At 45.6% G+C, this 19,877-nt stretch overlaps 1 protein-coding gene across 3 annotated transcripts in view; it reads left to right on the top strand.

Moving 5' to 3' along the window:
* The window catches only part of KNTC1 (kinetochore associated 1), a 736,750-nt gene that overhangs the window by 509,839 nt on the left and 207,034 nt on the right, over positions 1-19,877 (top strand). For all 3 annotated transcript variants that reach the window (XM_063964446.1, XM_063964444.1, XM_063964445.1), the window contains one exon: positions 8,949-9,038. In XM_063964446.1, coding sequence (XP_063820516.1) covers positions 8,949-9,038 — 90 coding nt within the window. The remainder of the gene's footprint in view (positions 1-8,948; positions 9,039-19,877) is intronic.

Here is a 19,877-nt window from a genome sequence, read left to right as displayed (position 1 = left end):
GTTTAAATATTATTACTTAACTACAAGCGCCTGATATATCCCTTTTCAGTAAGGATTTCTCTTTTGTTATATATTATATCAATCTTCCAGATATTCCCATGATCAGTGTTATGGGAATTTCTGGAAGCATAACATGTATTCTAATAGTCATATGTTGTTTTTGTTTATTACTCTCTCCTATTACTGCAAAATGTAAGCAAAATACAACTTTCTTTACCATCCATAAGGGATATTGGGGACATATTTAGTACGATGGGGTATAGCCAGGTCCAACGGAGCCAGTGCACTTTAAATTTCTTCAACTGGGTGTGCTGGCTCTTCCCCTCTATGCCTCCTCCTGCAGGACAGTTTAGAAAAAAGTGCCCTCAGGAGAGGATGCACACTCTGCAAGCTCCAGAGTTTTTTCTTCAATTTATTTTAAACTTTTATTTCTTTCGGTATGCTGTTTGGGCAACAGCATACCTGTACCATGGGAGTTAGGGGGGGGGGGGACGGTCTCCGGCCTCTTGAGGTGCAGAGCCGCTTCCCCGCTGCAGGACCATCGTCCTGAGGACTGTTTGTTCAGCGGGGCATGGCGCCTTGGTTGTCGCAGCCTGCAGCATACCGCACACCCCTAACACTACCTGAAGGTGGGAGGGGACCCCCGGTTCACTGTGTGGCAGAAGCAGGGGTGAGGCGTAAGGGTCCCTCCTGGGGGGGGACCGCTGTGGCCCCTGCGTGAGACTGGCTTAATACATAGTACCAAGCATTTATGTGAGGCTACGAACACTTAGGAGACATGGCCAGTATAAAGATTACACAGTAGCTCAGGTGCCATGGGGGGGGCGGAGCTACATCAGAGCAGGCTCAGCAGCATTTTGCCACCTTCCTCTGCATAAGCAGCAGCAGCAGCCTCACACAGCTCCTCCATAACGGTTACACGCTGGATCACTGGTACCTGGTGTGGGGGGGGGGGGGGGGGGGGGGGGGGGGGGGGGGGGGGGGGGGGGGAGACGCTATCTTGTGCACAAATATCAACCCTTTGAGGGATTTTTCATTAGACAGTCTCACTGTTTTATGTATATGTGAAACGCTGACAGCCTCACTGGGGCTGTACAGCACTGGGTGCGCTGGTGTCCTCTCTCCTGGGTCTCCTCTCACATGCAATTAGGTAGGCATGTATTATATTTCAGGCTGTGTTGTATGTGTATATTACCTGTTTTTCTTCTTCACAATGTTAAAACAGAAGTTATGCAGTGTGTGTAATGCTAGATTTTCCCCTAGCTCATCTGGCTCAATATCATGTGAGCAGTGTAGTCAGTCATCACAAAATGCTGATAACAGTGTGGGGGAGAGTCCAGAGCCCTCCTGGCTGAAGGCTATCAATACTATGATGTCGGATATGTCATCTCAACTCACTGTAAATGCCAATAAAACTCAGGAACTGCAACAAGCAGTGGCAAATCTAGCTGCTAAACATCCCCCCCCTGTCCACTGCAGGTGCACAAAAATGCGCTTTTCCTGCACTTCTATCAGATACTGATGATATACAGGATGATGTGGACCCCATAAGCGGGGACTCCACCACTACACAGGGTATTGAACCCCTTATATACTGCTATACGGGGTATTTTAAAGCTCCCCCTGGAGAGTGCTACTAAACAGCAGTCATTTTTCCTCCCACAAGACAAACTTTACTGTCACCTTCCCTGATTCTAAAGAAATGGATGATTTATTTAAATTAGCCTGGAAAAATCCAGATAAAAAAATATCAGATGTCCTAAAGGTTTTTAAATACTTTCCAATTTGCCCCTGAAGGCAGGAAATCCTGGGAAGAATCTCCAGCAGTAGACATCTCAGTGCTCCCTGCTCCGTGTTCTTTTACAGTGAAAGACCAGGGGAATAGAAAAATAGAGACCACTCTAAAATCTATCTACACTGCTGCAGTGGTAGATCAAAGTCCGGTCATTGCTGGTTGCTGGATGGCACATGCCATTCATACATGGGCTACTCAGATTCAAGGGGGTCTTTCAGGGGATATGCCCTTAGTTACTACTGTAAATTTCCTAAAACACATTCAGTGACTCCCTTAAAGAGATTGGCAATATACAGGCTAGAACAACTGCTATGGCTGTGTCCGCTCGCAGAGCCGTATGGTTGCGTCAGTGGATTGCAGACGCTGACTCCAAATGTAATGTGGAGTCTCTTCCCTTCACTGGCGAATGGCTCTTCAGAGGGGAATTGGACACATGGATCTCCAAAGCTACTGCTGGAAAATCCATGGTTCTCCCTTCAGTGGCTCCGCCTGCTAGACGTACCTACCCGGGACCGTCTACTCAGTCCTTTCGGTCCTCCAGATTTCGATCTAGGGCCCGGGTTGCCTCCAATGCAGCTAGAGGCTCCTGAGGTAAGCCTAAGAAACCAGCTGTTGCCGGCTCTCAGGACCAGAGCACCAGTTCAGCTTCCACTAAGACTTCAGCATGACGGTGCCCGCCCTGAGGGGATCTCGCGGTGGGAGCTCGATTACGTCACTACAGCCTCATCTGGGACGGTTCCTGCCAAGATGCCTGGGTAAGGGACCTCCTCTCTCAGGGTTACAAGCTGGAGTTCGACGGTGCTCCTCCCCAACGATTTTTCAAAACAGCCTTGCCAGCTTTGTAAAATAGGAGTTTTACGCTACTACTGGCCATCGACAAGTTGGTCCAGTCCCAGGTCATTGTTCCAGTACCCCTGCTTCAACAAGGACAAGGTTACTACTCCAGTCTGTTTGTTGTGCCAAAAGCAGACGGGTCTGTGAGACCCATTTTAAATCTGAAGTCCTTGAATCCTTACCTGAAGGTTTTCAAATTCAAGATGGAATCTTTGAGAGCGGTGATCGCGGGCCTGGAACAACAGGAATTTCTTGTGTCCCTGGATATCAAGGACGCCTACCTGCATATCCCGATTTGGCCTCATCAGGCCTATCTATGGTTCGCCCTACTGAACAATCACTACCAGTTTCAGGCGTTGCCCTTCGGCCTGTCTACAGCTCCGAGGGTGTACACGAAGGTAATGGCGGAAATTATGTTCCAGCTCAGAGTCCAGGGGGTCAACATTGTCCCTTACCTGGACGATCTCCTGATAAAAGCAAGTTCCAGGGAGCTTCTATTGCATCATATAGATCGCACTATCCAACTTGTTTCTCACCACGGGTGGATCCTCAATCTACAGAAGTCTCAACTGGAACCGTCTCAAAGGCTCCTGTTTCTGGGTATGATACTGGATACTGTAGCTTAGAGTGTTTCTCCCAGAAGACAAGGTGAGAACACTTCAAGAGATGGTTTGCATGGTTCTCCGTCCTGCTCGAGTTTCTATTCATCTTTGCATAAAGTTGACGGGAAAAATGGTGGCCGCGTACGAGGCGATACAGTTTGGCAGGTTCCATGCCATACCATTCACATCTCCAGATGCACCGTATGATTCAGCTGTCACCCCAGGCCAGGATTTCGCTCCTGTGGTGGTTGCAGTCTTCCAAACTGCTGGAAGATCGACATTTCGGGATTCAGGATTGGATACTCCTCACGACGGAGCTGTCACCCAGGGGGCGCAGTTCCAGTGCAGGTGGTCTGCCCAAGAGGCCCTACTCCCGATCAACATTCTGGAACTATGGGCGATATACAATGCACTGCTTCAGGACTCCTCTCTGCTCAAGTATCGGGCGATCCAGGTTCAGTCGGACAACGCCACGTACATCATTCGACAAGGAGGGACGAAAAGCAAGGCCTGCATGCTAGAAGTGTCAAAAATACTTCTCTGGGTGGAAAGAAATGCAAGAGCACTGTCCGCAATTTTCATTCCGGGAGTGGACGGACAACTGGGTAGCAGACTTCCCGAGTCGCCACGACCTCCACCCGGGGGAGTGGGGATTACATCCTCAGGTGTTTCAACAGATTGTTGAGAGGTGGGGATACCCGCAGATCGACATGATGGCGTCTCGCCTCAACAAGAAGCTTTGTTGCTACAGCTCATGAGCCAGGGACCCTCAGGTGAGTGCAGTGGATGCACTGACGTCACCTTGGCCTTACCGGCTGGTCTACCAATTTCCTCCGATCCGGTTGATCCCAAGGGTGCTGCAACGGATCAGAAAACAGAGTCCAAACAATCCTGATTGGGCCGGATTGGCCCCGAAGGGCATGGTACGCAACTCTTCTGGACATGTCCATAGCAGACCCTTGGCCTCTGCCACTAAGAAATAAAGAATCTTCTTCAGCAAGGACCTTTTGTCTACCCAGACTTACGGCGTCTTCGTTTGACGGCATGGAAGTTGAGCGGAATATCCTAGCTCACAAAGGGTTTTCCAAAAAGGTAATTTCCACTATGGTGCAAGCCAGAATACCTGTGACGTCAAAACATTATCATCATATCTGGAGCAGATATGTTTCTTGTTGCGAGGAACGCATGTATCCGCCTGCGGAGTTTCACTTGGGACGTTTCCTGCAGGCTGGTGTGGATAAAGGCTTACGTCTCGGTTCCGTTAAGGTCCAGATATCAGCTCTTTCAATTTTCTTTCAGAAGAAATTGGCTATGTTGTCAGAAGTTCAGACCTTATTACAAGAGTGCTCCACATAAAGCCTTCCTTTGTGCCGCCTACGGCAACCTGGGCTTTGGATGTAGTGTTGCAATTTCTACAGTCCTCCTGGTTTGAGCCTCTGCTGACCGTAGAGACAAGTACCTCACGTGGAAGACAGTGATGTTGTTGGCCCTGGCTTTTGCTAGACGTGTTTCAGAATTGGGGGCCTTATCGTGTAAAAGTCCCTACTTGGTCTCTTACGAGGACAGAGCGGAGCTCCGGACTAGACAGCAGTTCCTGCCGAAGGTTGTCTCCGCTTTCGATCTGAATCAACCTATTGTGGTTCCGTCTTGTTCTGACGCTTCGGCTCCTCTGGAGTCTTTGGATGTGGTGCGCGCTTTGAGGATCTATCTCAAACGCACAGCTCGGGTTAGAAAGACGGATTCCTTGCTCGTGCTCTATGATGCGCAGAAAAAGGGTTGTTCTGCTTCAATCAAAGCAGTCCATTGCTCGTTGGATTAGGCATACTATCCAACAGTCAAAATACTAATACTGGTGTCTGGCGCTATTAATAATAATTATGTTAAAACAGTTGTGGATGGGTGTCTAGATCTATACTCACACCCAATCCACACAAGACAATCTAAACTTGCTCACGCAACTCATGCAATCTGAATAGCCGCAAACAGGGTATAGTGGCCTGTGGATGTGGCCAACACAATCTCACCTGATTGAAACCAGGTGTACCAAAAGCAAAATTGAATAACCCCTTGCGCTAATTAATAAAAGGCAACATGACATGAAAACACACAAGTTAATTAATTAAGATAATTTTAATGTCTATAAAATCAATCATATATGATTTAACTAGACACAATCATAAAAAATTGAGTTAATTAGTATGCGCATACAAATAAAAAAGCTAAATACTAGACCTACTATTTGAGCATAAGAGGTGGATCATATAGCTACTTGTGACCACAGAGGACTGATTCAATAATCATAGGTTGACAGTGTCCTAAATTTTCTTCTCAAGATAGGACAGTCCCATTAGATGTGCTCATATAAATTTGTTTAGGTAAATACCAGATGTTAGGTTGAACCAAATAATCAAATGTGGATGGTTCTTTTACATGTGATAAAGCTATCCAGACAACATGGAGGAAATTTGTATATCACCCGGGGCTTGGTGCACGGCAAGCACCTGTAGAAGAAAGCTCCCGTCTGCCACAGTCCGTGAGTGGCGTACTCCGTCTCCCACTGTGTCAGGTTCTCATGCACACACCTTATATCACTTTGAGAGATAGAGGTTGGTCCGGCTCCCGGAGCTCTGCGCACTGCAGGCGCTGATCAGATGGTTTTGCTCCCGTCTTTAAGCCGCCGCATATAGCGTCCTCCCGTCTCCCGTTTAACAGTCTCGAGCAGCGTTGCACATCAATAAGGACCTAGATGCAATGTCCACTGGGTCACAAAAGGGCACCTTCTCTGACGCGTTTCGCTTCTAATTGAAGCTTCCTCATAGAGTAAAAACTTTATGACAATAAAGCCCTTTTTAAATGACAGCCTCATACTCGATTGGTGCAATCATCCACCTAAAAAAGTAACACCTGTCTAAGATCCACCTCCTGATCCACCTCCTTGCTCACCTATTCCTTAATTAGAAAATACACATTAACCTTTCATATGCCCGTCTGTCTATATACACATCTTACAGAGATAAAAAATGATGGTAATATGTACAAATACATGAATAAATATATTATATTATATATAAGAGTGATGGAGCATCCTATTTTTGTCCAATAATTCATCATAAACCATAATAATGGTAATTACAAAATATATTTAAAAAATATGGTGTAATCCTTTCACATCACATTAAGTCATAGACCATCCGGGAATCGAACTAGTTACTCTAGCTGTGGTAAACTGATACTCTACCTTGAAGCTATTTGACTTTTTGATATATCTCAGCGTTTTTAATAGAGATGATAATAAAATGGTAAGTATGATAAACAAATGAGGAAACTCATGTATTTGCTATGTTCAAAAAACAATTCGTTATATACTCAAGGGCAATCTATACGGCATATACTCTCAAAGTGCACATATATATACATGCATGCGCACCAATTCAATCCACATGTAAATACATGCGCACAGTAAAGATAGGCCCATCTACATAATTCCTCTATTCCTTAGATGCCATTAGCTATCAGCAGTACACGATCCTGTGACCTCAAATCTATGAGAGCATTCCTATACCTCTACTCTATACGTTCGTGCCTAGATAACGAACCCAAGATGTATTTTGATTTATTAAAGGCTAACCACTCTAATTTGTGTAGTGTTTTTTTTTTTTTTTTGAAAAATAACTCCCAATAAAAATATCTTTCAACCAGTATATATGAGTTTGTTGGTCCCCTCCTAAACGCGCAACCTGGGAATGGCCTGTAACTGCTGGACCGCCACTCCCTCCCCACTTCCAGGAGGATTCCACCAGCCTCTAATTGGCGAATGATTCAAAATCTATGCACTCATTCAGCCCTGCAGGAGCCAATGTTCTTAATTGAAATATCCACAGGGCTTCTTTCTCGCACAACTTGCGGTACCTGTCACCCCCTCGGATTGTGGTCTTAACATGTTGAACCCCTATCACAGCTAACCCATCAATCTTACCTTGATGGACATTAGAAAAATGTTGGGACACACTGTGATTGGGAAATTGTTTGAGAATGTTTAGTCTATGCTCTCTAAACCTAGTTTTAAGCGAACGGGTAGTGCGACCCACGTACTGTAGGCCACAAGGGCACTGCAGCACGTAGATGCAATACGTGGTATCACAGTTAATAAATTCACGTATCTCGAATCTCTCTTTTGTAGTGCTGGATTCGATATTCTGGACCCTATTAGCTATAAAACCGCATGTAATACAGCGTTTTTTCCCACATTTAAAACAACCTACTATAGGGGTTGTCAACCATGAGTTACCAGCGGGGGCTACTACTTTATTTTCCTTTTTTCTCTTCAAAATGCTTGGCGCTAATATATTTTTTAAACTCTTATTTTTCTTAAATATAATTCTGGGGGTCTCTGTAATTGTTGATTGTAATACGGCATCCTGTTGTAAAATTTTGAAGTTACTTTTTAATACTTTTTTGATTTCATGCGATTGACTGTTATATTTAGACACATAACACATTTTAATCAAATCACCTTTATTCTTAGTATCAAATTTATGTGATTTCTCCTTTATACTTATTAATTGTTTCCTATCTGTCATCTCTACTTTTGTATGAGCTGTCTTCACTAGGGCTTCAGGATAACCTCTATCCATAAAGTCCTTGGCCATATTATCAGCTTGAGTTCTATAATCCCCTACAGTAGAACAATTCCTACGAAGTCGACTGAATTGACTAAACGGCACATTTTTTAACCAAGGTTTATAATGATTACTAGAGTAATGTAAAAAATTATTTGTATCAATAGGTTTTTTATAGTTTTTTGTAATAATCTGTCCGCCCTCAGAGGAGATAGTGAGATCCAAAAAATTAATAGTGTCTCTACTATATGAGTGTGTAAACTTCAAATTATAATCATTATCATTAAGGTGAGTGACAAAATTACGTGCAGAAATCTCATCCCCATCCCAAATAAAAAATAAATCATCGATATAACGGCCATAGAATACTAGGCCTATGTGTCGTCAGCCTTACCTATTCCTAAGTCTCTGAAGGCCCACTCTACAAGATCAGTGGGCTCTTCCTGGTGCGGCTGCCCGTGGAGTCTTGGCCTTGCAACTATGGCGAGCTGCTACCTGGTCGGGGAAGAACACATTTGTGAAATTCTACAAATTTGATACCCTGGCCAAAGAGGATACCCAGTTTGGGCAGGCGGTGCTGCAGCAGTTTCCCACGTTCCCACCCGTTCTGGAAGCTTTGGGACATCCCCATTGTACTAAATCTGTCCCCAATATCCCTTATGGATGCTAGAGAAAATAGGATTTTAAATACCTACCGGTAAATCCTTTTCTCATAGTCCATAAGGGTGCCTGCCTCTGTGCGGTTACTTTCTGCAGGTTCTCTGTTCTGTGTTACCTGTTCATCTGTTGCCAGACGTTGCTGGCCAGGTTATGTTTTGGTGTGCTGGTGTATAATTCTCACCACCATTATTGTTTTTATGTTCCTTCTCTCAAGTATGTCATTCACCTTTGGGCACTGTTTTACCTATAACTGATATGTAGGAGGAGGCATAGAGGAGAGGAGCCAGCACACCCAGTTGAAGAAATTTAAAGTGCACTGGCTCCTTTGGACCCGTCTATACCCGATTGTACTAAATCTATCCCCAATATCCCTTATGGACTACGAGAAAAGGATTTACCGGTAGGTATTTAAAATCCTGTTTATTAATTTTTTTATAGCTGGATCCATACGATTATGAAACCATTGAGGGCGTCTTGCAGGTTATACTGGCAGCTGATGAGAAGAATACCAATATCCAACTGAGCCAGGTAAAAATATTTTTTTATTATTATTATTATTATTATTATTATTATTTGTTGTTGTAAAATATATTGTATTTCATATGTTCTGGATTCCATGACATTGTTTATGAATGTCAGGGCTGTTCTTTTTTTACTATTAGACAATGTTTTCCTTTTACTTAATCGACAAAAGGGCCTAATTTAGATCTGATTGCAGCAGCAAATTGACAAAACCATGTGAACTGCAGGGGGGACAGATATAACATGTGCAGAGAGACTTATAGGCCCTACACACATGCCGATTTGTTTGAAAGATATGAACGATCTCGTTCATAAATGAACGAGAACTCGTTCATATCTTTCAGTGTGGAGGCTCCAGCGATGAACGATGCGCGGCCCCGAGATGCGCGAGAAGGATAAATGCTTATGACATTCACAGTTTTCTGTTTTCTGACATTCCTTTCAGTAAGGTGACCAATCAAAAAGAATATATGGGGCGCTAAATGTTGCAGCCTTCTCTGGGGTCTTTTTGTTTGGTATTTGTTGCGTCTAAACCAGAGGTTCTCAAACTCGGTCCTCGGGGGCCCACACAGTGCATGTTTTGCAGGTCTCCTCACAAAATCGCAAGTGAAATAATTAGCTCCACCTGTGGACCTTTTAAAATGTGTCAGTGAGTAATTAATACACCTGTGCACCTGCTGGGTTACCTGCAAAACATGCACTGTGTGGGCTCCCGAGGACCGAGTTTGAGAACCTCTGGTCTAAACTGTTCAAAAACGAAAAAAATGTATTTGCACAAAAGATGCCTTAAGTGTGTTTCTTTTTCCCTGTGTCCTGTGTTTCATGTCCTTCTTAGCAAAACTTCTTACGAAGGACATTTTAAAACTCTATTAACCTTATCCTGACATACATGGTCTGCCTCTAGTTCCTCTTTTAGACACTCAGATGTGAAAGTAAAGATTTTAAAATAACAAAGAAAAAGGCTTTGGTTCAATGTATGCCTTCTCTCCATTTCTGGAGCAGGTTACATTGGTTTCCACAGGGAAACATCGGGGTAGAGTGGATCTTGATCCAGAGGCACCAACAGGCTAAAGCTACAGGCTGTCCCAGGATGCATTGGGTACTCCTCTATAACCCCGCCTCCAGGCATTGTGTGCTCAGTTTCAGTTGGTGTCTGCAGCAGCAGGTCACTTAACAGGTGGGCTGCACTGAGCAGCCCTGAAAAAGCTTTTTCTGACAGCAAACTTCTTCAAAACTGGGCTGTCAGCGCTGTAGGTCTGTGTGACATTCAGCGCTGCAGCTCCATCACCTCCCAAGCAGCGTCGCATACTCCCGCGGCCTGTTCCCGGGTACTTGTGGCGGAGATGCTCCGGCTTTAGGCACACGGTCGTAGTCGCTCTCCTGGTTCGCGTGGCTGCTACAAGGACGAGGTAAGAGGGTCCCCCAGACGGGACCCACCATTAAATCGCGTTCCGTCTACAGCGTAGCGCTGGCGTGGACACGATCACCGAGCAGTGACCAAACTAGACCAACAGGGCAATAGAGCACATGTCGGGTGTACTACTGCCCCATTTAATAAGGCTTGCTGCTACCTGGGCTGGAAGTCCAGCATAGGGGAGCCGGCGCTTGACCTTTAGCCTCTCCCCGGCCCAGGGTGACATCTACTGCAGATTTTCCTGCCCTGGAGCTGCCTCACACTCTCCCTCACTGAGACGCTGGGCACCATTTACTAAGCATAGTTGCGGCTGGTCTCCGGGACTGCAGGGCAAGGTCTCTCTTGTAAAGCCACCTGTATACAGCGCTGTGTCTTTACAAACACTTCAGTATTCTACATGTCTTTGGGGGTAATTCTGAGTTGATCGCAGCAGGAACTTTGTTAGCAGTTGGGCAAAACCATGTGCACTGCAGGGGAGGCAGATATAACATGTGCAGAGAGAGTTAGATTTGGGTGGGTTATTTTGTTTCTGTGCAGGGTAAATACTGGCTGCTTTATTTTTACACTGCAATTTAGATATCAGTTTGAACACACCCCACCCAAATCTAACTCTCTCTGCACATGTTATATCTGCCCCCCCCCCCTGCAGTGCACATGGTTTTGCCCAAAGTTCCTGCTGCGATCAACTCAGAATTACCCCCCTTATACAGACAGCGTTAGTTAAGAAAAACTGTACCTGTTACAGTATATATTGTTCGAGTATTCTGATATATGCCTCAGGTCTAGGACCGTGCTTATGTTAGGGATATCTATCTATCTATCTATCTATCTATCTATCTATCTATCCATATACTAGTCCAGTGCAGTTTTATTGTCATAATAACTATCTGCATTGCCTGTTACTGTGTGTGCCTGATTCTGCTGTGTGATTTCACTTTTCAGTGTTTCCCAGATATACCCATCACTATATTCTGTACCCTAAGGGACAAGGTGCGTCAGGGTCATATATATGACCCTGACGCACTCCCGAGAGCCAAAGGATTCTCCGAGGCGGTCATCCAAACTCTTAGTGGCAATCTCCACTGTACGATCCAGTCTCTGCCATTTGGACTGACTACGGCTCCTCGGATCTTCACCAAGGTCATGGCTGTAATGACGGCCCGTCGCCAGGGAGCCAGTATCCTGCCGTATCTGGACGACTTGCTGATTCTGGCAAACTCCCACGATGTCCTCCTCAGTCATCTGCAACTGACGGTAAGATTCCTACAAGCCCGCGGGTGGCTCATCAATTGGAAGAAATCCTTGCTGGGCCCAGCTCAGAGCATTGTACACCTGGGGGCACTCCTGGACACACACAGTCAATGACTGTTTCTGTCTCCAGAAAAAGTCCTGAGACTTCAAGACTGGATAAGATGCTTCCTTTGTCGCCCCAGAGTGTCGATACACTCTGCGATTCAAGTACTTGGCCTGATGGTGTCAGCATTCGACATGGTAGAGTACGCTCAATTTCATTCTCGTCCTCTGAAGAGGTTAATCCACCTCATCGGATCAGATCTCACATGATCACTTTGACTCCGGAGGTTCGTCTGTCGCTGACCTGGTGGCTACAGGACCAGCAATTGAGCAGGGGCTGTCCCTTCTGGATACCTGACTGGGTCCTGTGACAACAGAAACCAGTCTGAGGGGATGGGATGCGGTGTTAGATCAACACTCTTTTCAGGGTCGCTGGACCAAGGAGGAATCACTCCTCCCAATAAACATTCTGGATTTGAAGGCGATGTTCAATGCGTTACCTCTCTCACTGCCTCTGGTACAGAACAGGGCTGCTTAAGTACGGTCAGACGACGCCACCACAGTGACATACATAAACCATCAAGTCGGCACTCGAAGCTGCATGGCTATGATGGAAGTGTCAAAAATCCTTTGTTGGGCGGAACGCCATCTGACAGCAGTATTGGCAGTGTTCATTCCGGTTGTCCTGGACTGGGAAGCGGACTTCCACAGTCGCCAGGACGTGCACGCCGGTGAGTGGAGTCTTCATCAAGAAATCTTTCAACTCCTAGTGGACAGTTGGGGCCTACCAGACGTAGACCTGATGGCATCTCGACACAACCACAACGTTCCGGTCTCCGGATCAGGAATCCTCAAGCAGCGTTCGTGGACGCACTGGCAATTCCATGGAACTTTTGGCTGCCTTATGTGTTCCCTCCAGTGTCACTCCTGCCCGGGGTCCTGCGAAGTTCAAACAGGAAGGAGGATTTCTACTTCTAGTCGCTCCAGTGTGTCCCAGGCGGCATTGGTTCTCAGACCTGCAGGGTCTATTGATAGAGCGTCCTCTTCTACTTCCTCAGTGCCCAAACCTCGTACAGGGCTCTTGTGTTTATCTGGACCTGGTCAGGCTGGCTTTGATGGCGTGGTTCCTGAATCAGCACTCCTGGGAGCCAAAGAATTCTCCGAGGCAGTCATCCAAACTATGTTAAAAGCCCATAAACCGGCTTCAGCTCGGATTTATCGCAGGGTCTGGAATTCTTACTTCACCTGGTGTGCTGATGAGAATTATGGCTTTTCTGCAAAGAGGCCTCGACTTAGGCCTTCGTCTTGCCTCCCTCAAAGTTCACATATCTGCCTTGTAGGTATGGTTTCAGAGAAAAATTGCTCGTGTTTTACGGATTCAGCCTCCCTATGTTCCTCCTGTGGCTCCATGGGGTCTGTCTGTTGTCCTGAATGCCCTGCAAGAGTCTCCGTTTGAAGCTTTTGAGATGGTGGACCTTAAAAGCTCACGGCCAAGGTCTTGTTTTTACTGGCTGTTGCCTCTGCTAGAAGGGTGTCGGACTTAGGCTCATTGTCCTGTCGTCCACCCTTTCTAATATTTCATTGTGACCGGGCAGTTCTTAGAACTCGCCCAGGTTATTTACCTAAGTTGGTGTCATCTTTTCACCTTAACCAAAAGATTGTGGTTCCGGCCTTTTTCTCTTCTGATTTGTCCTCCAGAGAGTGGTCTTTGGATGTGGTACGGGCTCTCCATATATACAGTATGTGGAGAGGAGTGCCTCAATCAGGAGGTCAGACTCCCTTTTTGTCTTGTTTGGTTTTCACAAACGTGGCTGGCCAGCAAATAAGAAAACCTTTGCCAGATGGATTAGAATGGTGATTGCACAAGCTTATGCGCAGGCTGATTTTCCAGCTCCTGCTGCTATTAGTGCCCATTCTACTCTGTCTGTTGAACCTTCTTGGGCGGCTCGCCGTGGCACGTTTGCAGAACAATTGTGCAAGGTGGCTACGTGGTCCTCTGTGAACACATTTCTTAGGTTCTATGCCTTTGATATTTCCGCCTACCAGGATGCTTCCTTTGGACGCAGGGTTCTCATACCCGCTAAGGCGCTTCCCCTCCCTTGAGTAACTGCTTTAGGACATCCCCGATGTTTCCTTGTGGAAACCAATGTAACCAGCTGCAGAAAAGAGTTATGGTAGACTTACCATTGTTAACTCTTTGTGCAAAGTACATTGGGTTCCACAGGGCGCCCGCCCTGACGCACCTAGCTTCCATGGGTTTGTATGGCATTAGCCGCTGGTCCCTTTTCCTGTCGTGAGAATGTTGTTCTATGTGACTAACATCTACCTTCTCTCTTACCTGTTCCTGCATTGGACTGGTTATCGAAACTGTGCCTGGATGCGGGGTTATAGAGGAGGCCCGAATGCATCCTGGGACAGCGTAAAGCTTTAGCCTGTTGGTTCCTCTGGATCAAGATCCACTCTACCCCGATATTTCCCTGTGGAACCCAATGTACCTCGCAGAAAGAGATTTAACAATGGTAAGTCTACCATAACTCTCCTTTTCTTCAGTCAAAGAAAGCGCAAACAAGATCCCAGTTTATGGCGTCCTCACAGCTGGATAGGATCTATTCAAATTCTGCTTTCTCTGCTTGCTTTAGAGCAAGGATCTGTTACCTCTGGCACGCAGAAAAGTTTTTAGTTAGCTAGGACCAATATGTAAATTCAAGACTTAAATTTAAGCCTCAATATTTTGGAATATTTAGATAGCAATCAGTAACTATAAGCCTAAACATACATGTACATTTAATATAAACTCACGAATACTCAACAAGCTGGGTGCTTCCTCCATGATCTGGAAGTCGTGTTGGTTCCTAGTTCTCATATACAGGTTCAGTATCCCTTATCCAAAATGCTTGGGACCAGAAGTATTTTGGATATCGGATTTTTCCGTATTTTGGAATAATTGCATACCATAATGAGATATCATGGCAATGGGACCCAAGTCTAAGCACAGAATGCATTTATGTTACATACACACCTTATACACACAGCCTGAAGGTCATTTTAGCTAATATTTTTAATAAATTTGTGCATTAAACAAAGTGTGTGTACATTAACACAATTCATTTATGTTTCATATACACCTTATACACACAGTCTGAAGGTCATTTAATACAATATTTTTAATAACTTTGTGTATTAAATAAAGTCTGTGTACATTGAGCCATCAGAAAACAAAGGTTTCACTATCTCAGTCTCACTCAAAAAAGTCCGTATTTCGGAATATTCCGTATTTCGGAATATTTGGATATGGGATACTCAACCTGTATTTAAATAAAAAGGCTGATAATGATTGAGGTTACAATAAAGAGAATTTATATTTGTTGAACAATAATAAGTGACCTCTTCTAAGAGTCACAAGATTTGTCTGTATTACAAATGACAGACAGTGGTCTTATTACTAATCAGTAGGCTCTTTAAGTACATTTTATACCTGCAGATTTAAAAAAAATAATATATAGAAACTGGAAAATTTTGTTTGTATATGTAATCTTCAAGTTTACATGCATGAAAGTTATTTCCGTAAGAACTGGCTTCACATTAGTCTGTGTGAATGATTAAAATATATATATCAAAGTCAGCATTAAAACAAGAATGAAAGAAGAAGACTTGTGAGGGAAGCCCCAGTGAGGCTAACAATCACTTTGAAGGAGCTACAGAATTCAGTGACTGAGACTGGAGTAAAGGTTCAGCAGTCAATCATATCAAGATATCTGCCTGTGTGGGAAAGAATCCATTACTAGAGGGAAAAGCACAACAAGGCATGTCTTGAGCTTACCATAGTACATTAGAGTGAACCAGCTAAAGTTTGGTATAAGGATTTGTTGTCAAATAAGACAAAATATGTAGCCTTATGCCTCTTTATTACAAACTCGGTGTGCGAAACAACATAGCACTACGCATTCCTCAGCAGATGCCATCCAAAACTAAAGCTTTGGAGAAAGTTCATCTTTCAGCAGGAGATGATCCCAAGCACATGGCCAAACACCGGCCTGGTTGAGCAACAAAACGGTGAATGTTCTACAATGGCCAAGTCAAAGTACAGATTTCTCTGTGCCACTATTTGAAAACTGGAGTACATAAGAATCCTCTAACCAACCTGCAGCATATCTGAAAGGAAGAATGAGCAAAAATCGCTCCAAACAGTGTACAATCCTGTAGAAACTTCCGACAGACATGAAGGTGTTTTTGCCACAATAAGTGGTTTCACATTAAATGATGTCTGGAACAATCTTTCAGAGAGTCTTTTTTTGATGTTTCAGATGAGGCAGTTTTGTGTACTTAGGACTCTTCTTCTTTTATAGACCAAACTAGGGAACATACTTGTCGAATGTTGTGGTCATCACACCACACTGTCAGACAATTCCTTTTACCTAATAGGTTTTTAGGAGCAGCATTCATCAAGTCTGCTGTTAATAGAGAAGGATTGAGTGGGGGTAATGCTTGTAGTCAAGTGCATGGACTCTTCAGACTCCTTGTGAAAAATGTAATGGTAATAGAAAAGCCCTTCACTTTGATTTGCATTCATATTGTTTTTACTCAGCAACATCATGCAGACAAAACAATTAAGGAGAAGCAATGACACTTTACAAATTTTTATTCTGACAAGGTTTCATTTTTTCAAAATGGAATATTGAGGGATGTAGGCATTACTAAGAATTTTGGCCTGTTACTACTACGTATTTGGTCTAGATCAGTGGTTCTCAAACTCGGTCCTCAGGACCCCACACAGTGCATGTTTTGCAGGTAACCCAGCAGGTGCACAGGTGTATTAATTACTCACTGAGACATTTTAAAAGGTCCACAGGTGGAGCTCATTATTTCACTAGTGATTCTGTGAGAAGACCTACAAAACATGCACCGTGTGGGGTCCTGAGGACCGAGTTTGAGAACCTGTGGTCTAGATACCTGCTAGCATATTTAAGTGCACTACAGATGGAGCCTTCCTTATCTTGGCTCCCTGAGGCGCAGGCATGCACTCCCGGCGTGACTAGGTGATCCGTCCGCCTAGTTACGCTGGGAGTGCACAAGCCGCTTCTCATTGTAAGCGTCTGTCTGTGCGTGTGCCCGCCCGGACTGAGATGCTCTCCATTCAATTGAATAGGGAGCGTCTCCGTCTGGGGGCGCGCCCGTCCAGACGGAGACGCTCACAGTGACTAGGTGCGCCCAGGCTAGCGCGCCTTGTCACAGATGGAGCCTGAATAACTCCATCTGTATGTCAGTATCTGTCCTGTCAGGATCAGGTTGGAATTTGTATTTTTCTGTGTGCACAGGAATTGGAACCACTGGGCTTTATAGATGAAGTGGTTATTAGATTAGCGAAGTATTTTAATAATGCAACTACTGCAGAAGACTCTATGGCTGTGGGAATTTAGGTAACCGGGCTTAGAGAGGTGATGCTTGAGATTGGCCTGGAACCGGTTATGTTATGACCGTGCTGGGACTGGTGTACGCTGAAGAAAAGACTGGTACTGGTGGGCTCTGGATACTGGATCAGAGACCAGGCTGTAACCAGTAGAACGGAATATCAGACTGGGGCTTGAACTGAACACTCAGCTGATAATAGTGATACTGAACTCTGGAACGGAACCAGTGGGACGAAAGCTAAACACTGTGCTGGAAGCCAGTGGCACTGGACACTGGGCTGGGACCAGTGGTTCAGTAGCTGGACACTGCGCTGGAATCAGGAACACTGAACACCGGGCTTGTACCAGTGGCACTGAATACCAGACTAGTATCGGTGATGCTTGACGCTGGAGCTGAGCTGGTTTCAGTAATGCTGGGAGCCTGGCTAGGACCGATAACATATTAGAGCCTCAGTTACTTATAGAATGTGTCTGTATATATAATGCTTGTACTGTGGTAAGAATCTGAGGAAGTGAACACACTATTATATGCTTGTGGCAGGGAATGCTTGAGATATCAGGAGAACAATGTGCTAGCAGCAAAGAACTGAGAAGATCATGTCCATTTGACTGAGCATTCAGTAGTATATTGGAACTTGTGCACGAAGCATATAGCTTTCTCTAACGTCCTAGTGGATGCTGGGGACTCCGTAAGGACCATGGGGAATAGACGGGCTACGCAGGAGACAGGGCACTCTATGAAAGAATTTGGATACTGGTGTGCTCTGGCTCCTCCCTCTATGTCCCTCCTTCAGACCTCAGTTTGAATCTGTGCCCGGACGAGCTGGGTGCTACTTAATGAGCTCTCCTGAGCTTACTAGAAAGAAAGTATTTTGTTAGGTTTTTTTTATTTTCAGAGAGATCTGCTGGCAACAGACTCTCTGCTACGTGGGACTGAGAGGAGAGAAGCAGCCTTACTCACCGTGGATAGGTCCTGCTTCTTAGGCTACTGAACACCATTAGCTCCAGAGGGATCGTACACAGGATCGCACCCTTGGTCGTCCGATCCCGGAGCCGCGCCGCCATCCCTCTCGCAGAGCCAGAAGTCAGAAGCCGGTGTCTGAAGCAAGAAGACGTCAAAATCGTCGGCAGAAGACTCCAATCTTCATATGAGGTAGCGCACAGCACTGCAGCTGTGCGCCATTGCTCCCACACTAACCCACACACTCCGGTCACTGTAGGGTGCAGGGCGCAGGGGGGGGCGCCCTGGGCAGCAATTAAGAACCTCTTGGCAAAAAAGCAGCATATATACAGTTGGGCACTGTATATATGCATGGGCCCCCGCCATATTTTTACACATAAATGCGGGACAGAAGCCCGCCGCTGAGGGGGCGGGGCTTCTTCCTCAGCACTCACCAGCGCCATTTTCTCTCTACAGCTCCGCTGAGAGGAAGCTCCCCAGGCTCTCCCCTGCAGAATCACGCTAGAAGAGGGTAAAAAGAGAGGGGGGGGCACATAAATTTGGCGCAAAAACAATATATACAGCAGCTACTGGGTTAACACTAAGTTACTGTGTGACTCCTGGGACATATAGCGCTGGGGTGTGTGCTGGCATACTCTCTCTCTGTCTCTCCAAAGGGCCTTGTGGGGGAACTGTCTTCAAAAAGAGCATCCCCTGTGTGTGTGGTGTGTTGGTACGCTTGTGTCGACATGTTTGACGAGGAAGGCTATGTGGAAGCAGAGCGGTAGCAAATGAATGTGGGGTCGGCGCCGACACCCGATTGGATGGATATGTGGAAGGTTTTAAATGATAATGTTACTTCCTTGCATAAAAGGTTGGATAAAGCAGAAGCCTTGGGACAGCCGGGGTCTCAGCCCATGCCTGATCCTATGTCGCAGAGGCCGTCAGGGTCTCCGAAGCGCCCACTATCCCAAAATGTTGACACAGATGTCGACACGGATTCTGACTCCAGTGTCGATGGCGATGATGCAAAGTTACAGCCTAAAATGGCTAAAGCCATCCGTTACATGATTATAGCAATGAAGGATGTGTTGCACATCACAGAGGAAACCCCAGTCCTTGACAAGAGGGTTTATATGTATGGGGGAAAAAGGCAAGAGGTGACCTTTCCCCCTTCACATGAGTAAAATGAGTTATGTGAAAAGGCTTGGGAATCTCCAGATAGAAAACTGCAGATTTCCAAACGGATGCTTATGGCGTATCCTTTCCCGCCAACGGACAGGTTACGCTGGGAATCCTCCCCTAGGGTAGACAAAGCTTTAACACGCTTATCCAAGAGGGTAGCCCTGCCGTCACAGGATACGGCCACCCTAAAAGATGCTGCGGATAGAAAGCAGGAGGGTATCCTGATGTCCATTTATACACATTCAGGTACCCTACTAAGGCCGGCGATTGCGTCGGCCTGGATGTGTAGTGCGGTAGCAGCATGGACAGATACCTTATCTGAGGAACTTGATACTACACTATAGTACTGACCCTGGGGCATATAAAAGACGCTGTCCTATATATGAGAGATGCCCAAAGAGACATTCGCCTACTGGGCTCTAGAATAAATGCAATGTCGATTTCTGCCAGAAGGGTCCTGTGGACTCGGCAATGGACAGGCGATGCAGACTCAAAAAGGCACATGGAGGTTTTACCTTACAAGGGTGAGGAATTGTTTGGGGACGGTCTCTCAGACCTGGTCTCCACAGCTACGGCTGGAAAGTCAATTTCTCTGACGTCCTAGT

Source organism: Pseudophryne corroboree, chromosome 1 (genome assembly GCF_028390025.1).
Source record: "Pseudophryne corroboree isolate aPseCor3 chromosome 1, aPseCor3.hap2, whole genome shotgun sequence".
Taxonomy (NCBI): Eukaryota; Metazoa; Chordata; class Amphibia; order Anura; family Myobatrachidae; genus Pseudophryne; species Pseudophryne corroboree.
This window is presented reverse-complemented; position numbering and strand designations above follow the sequence as displayed.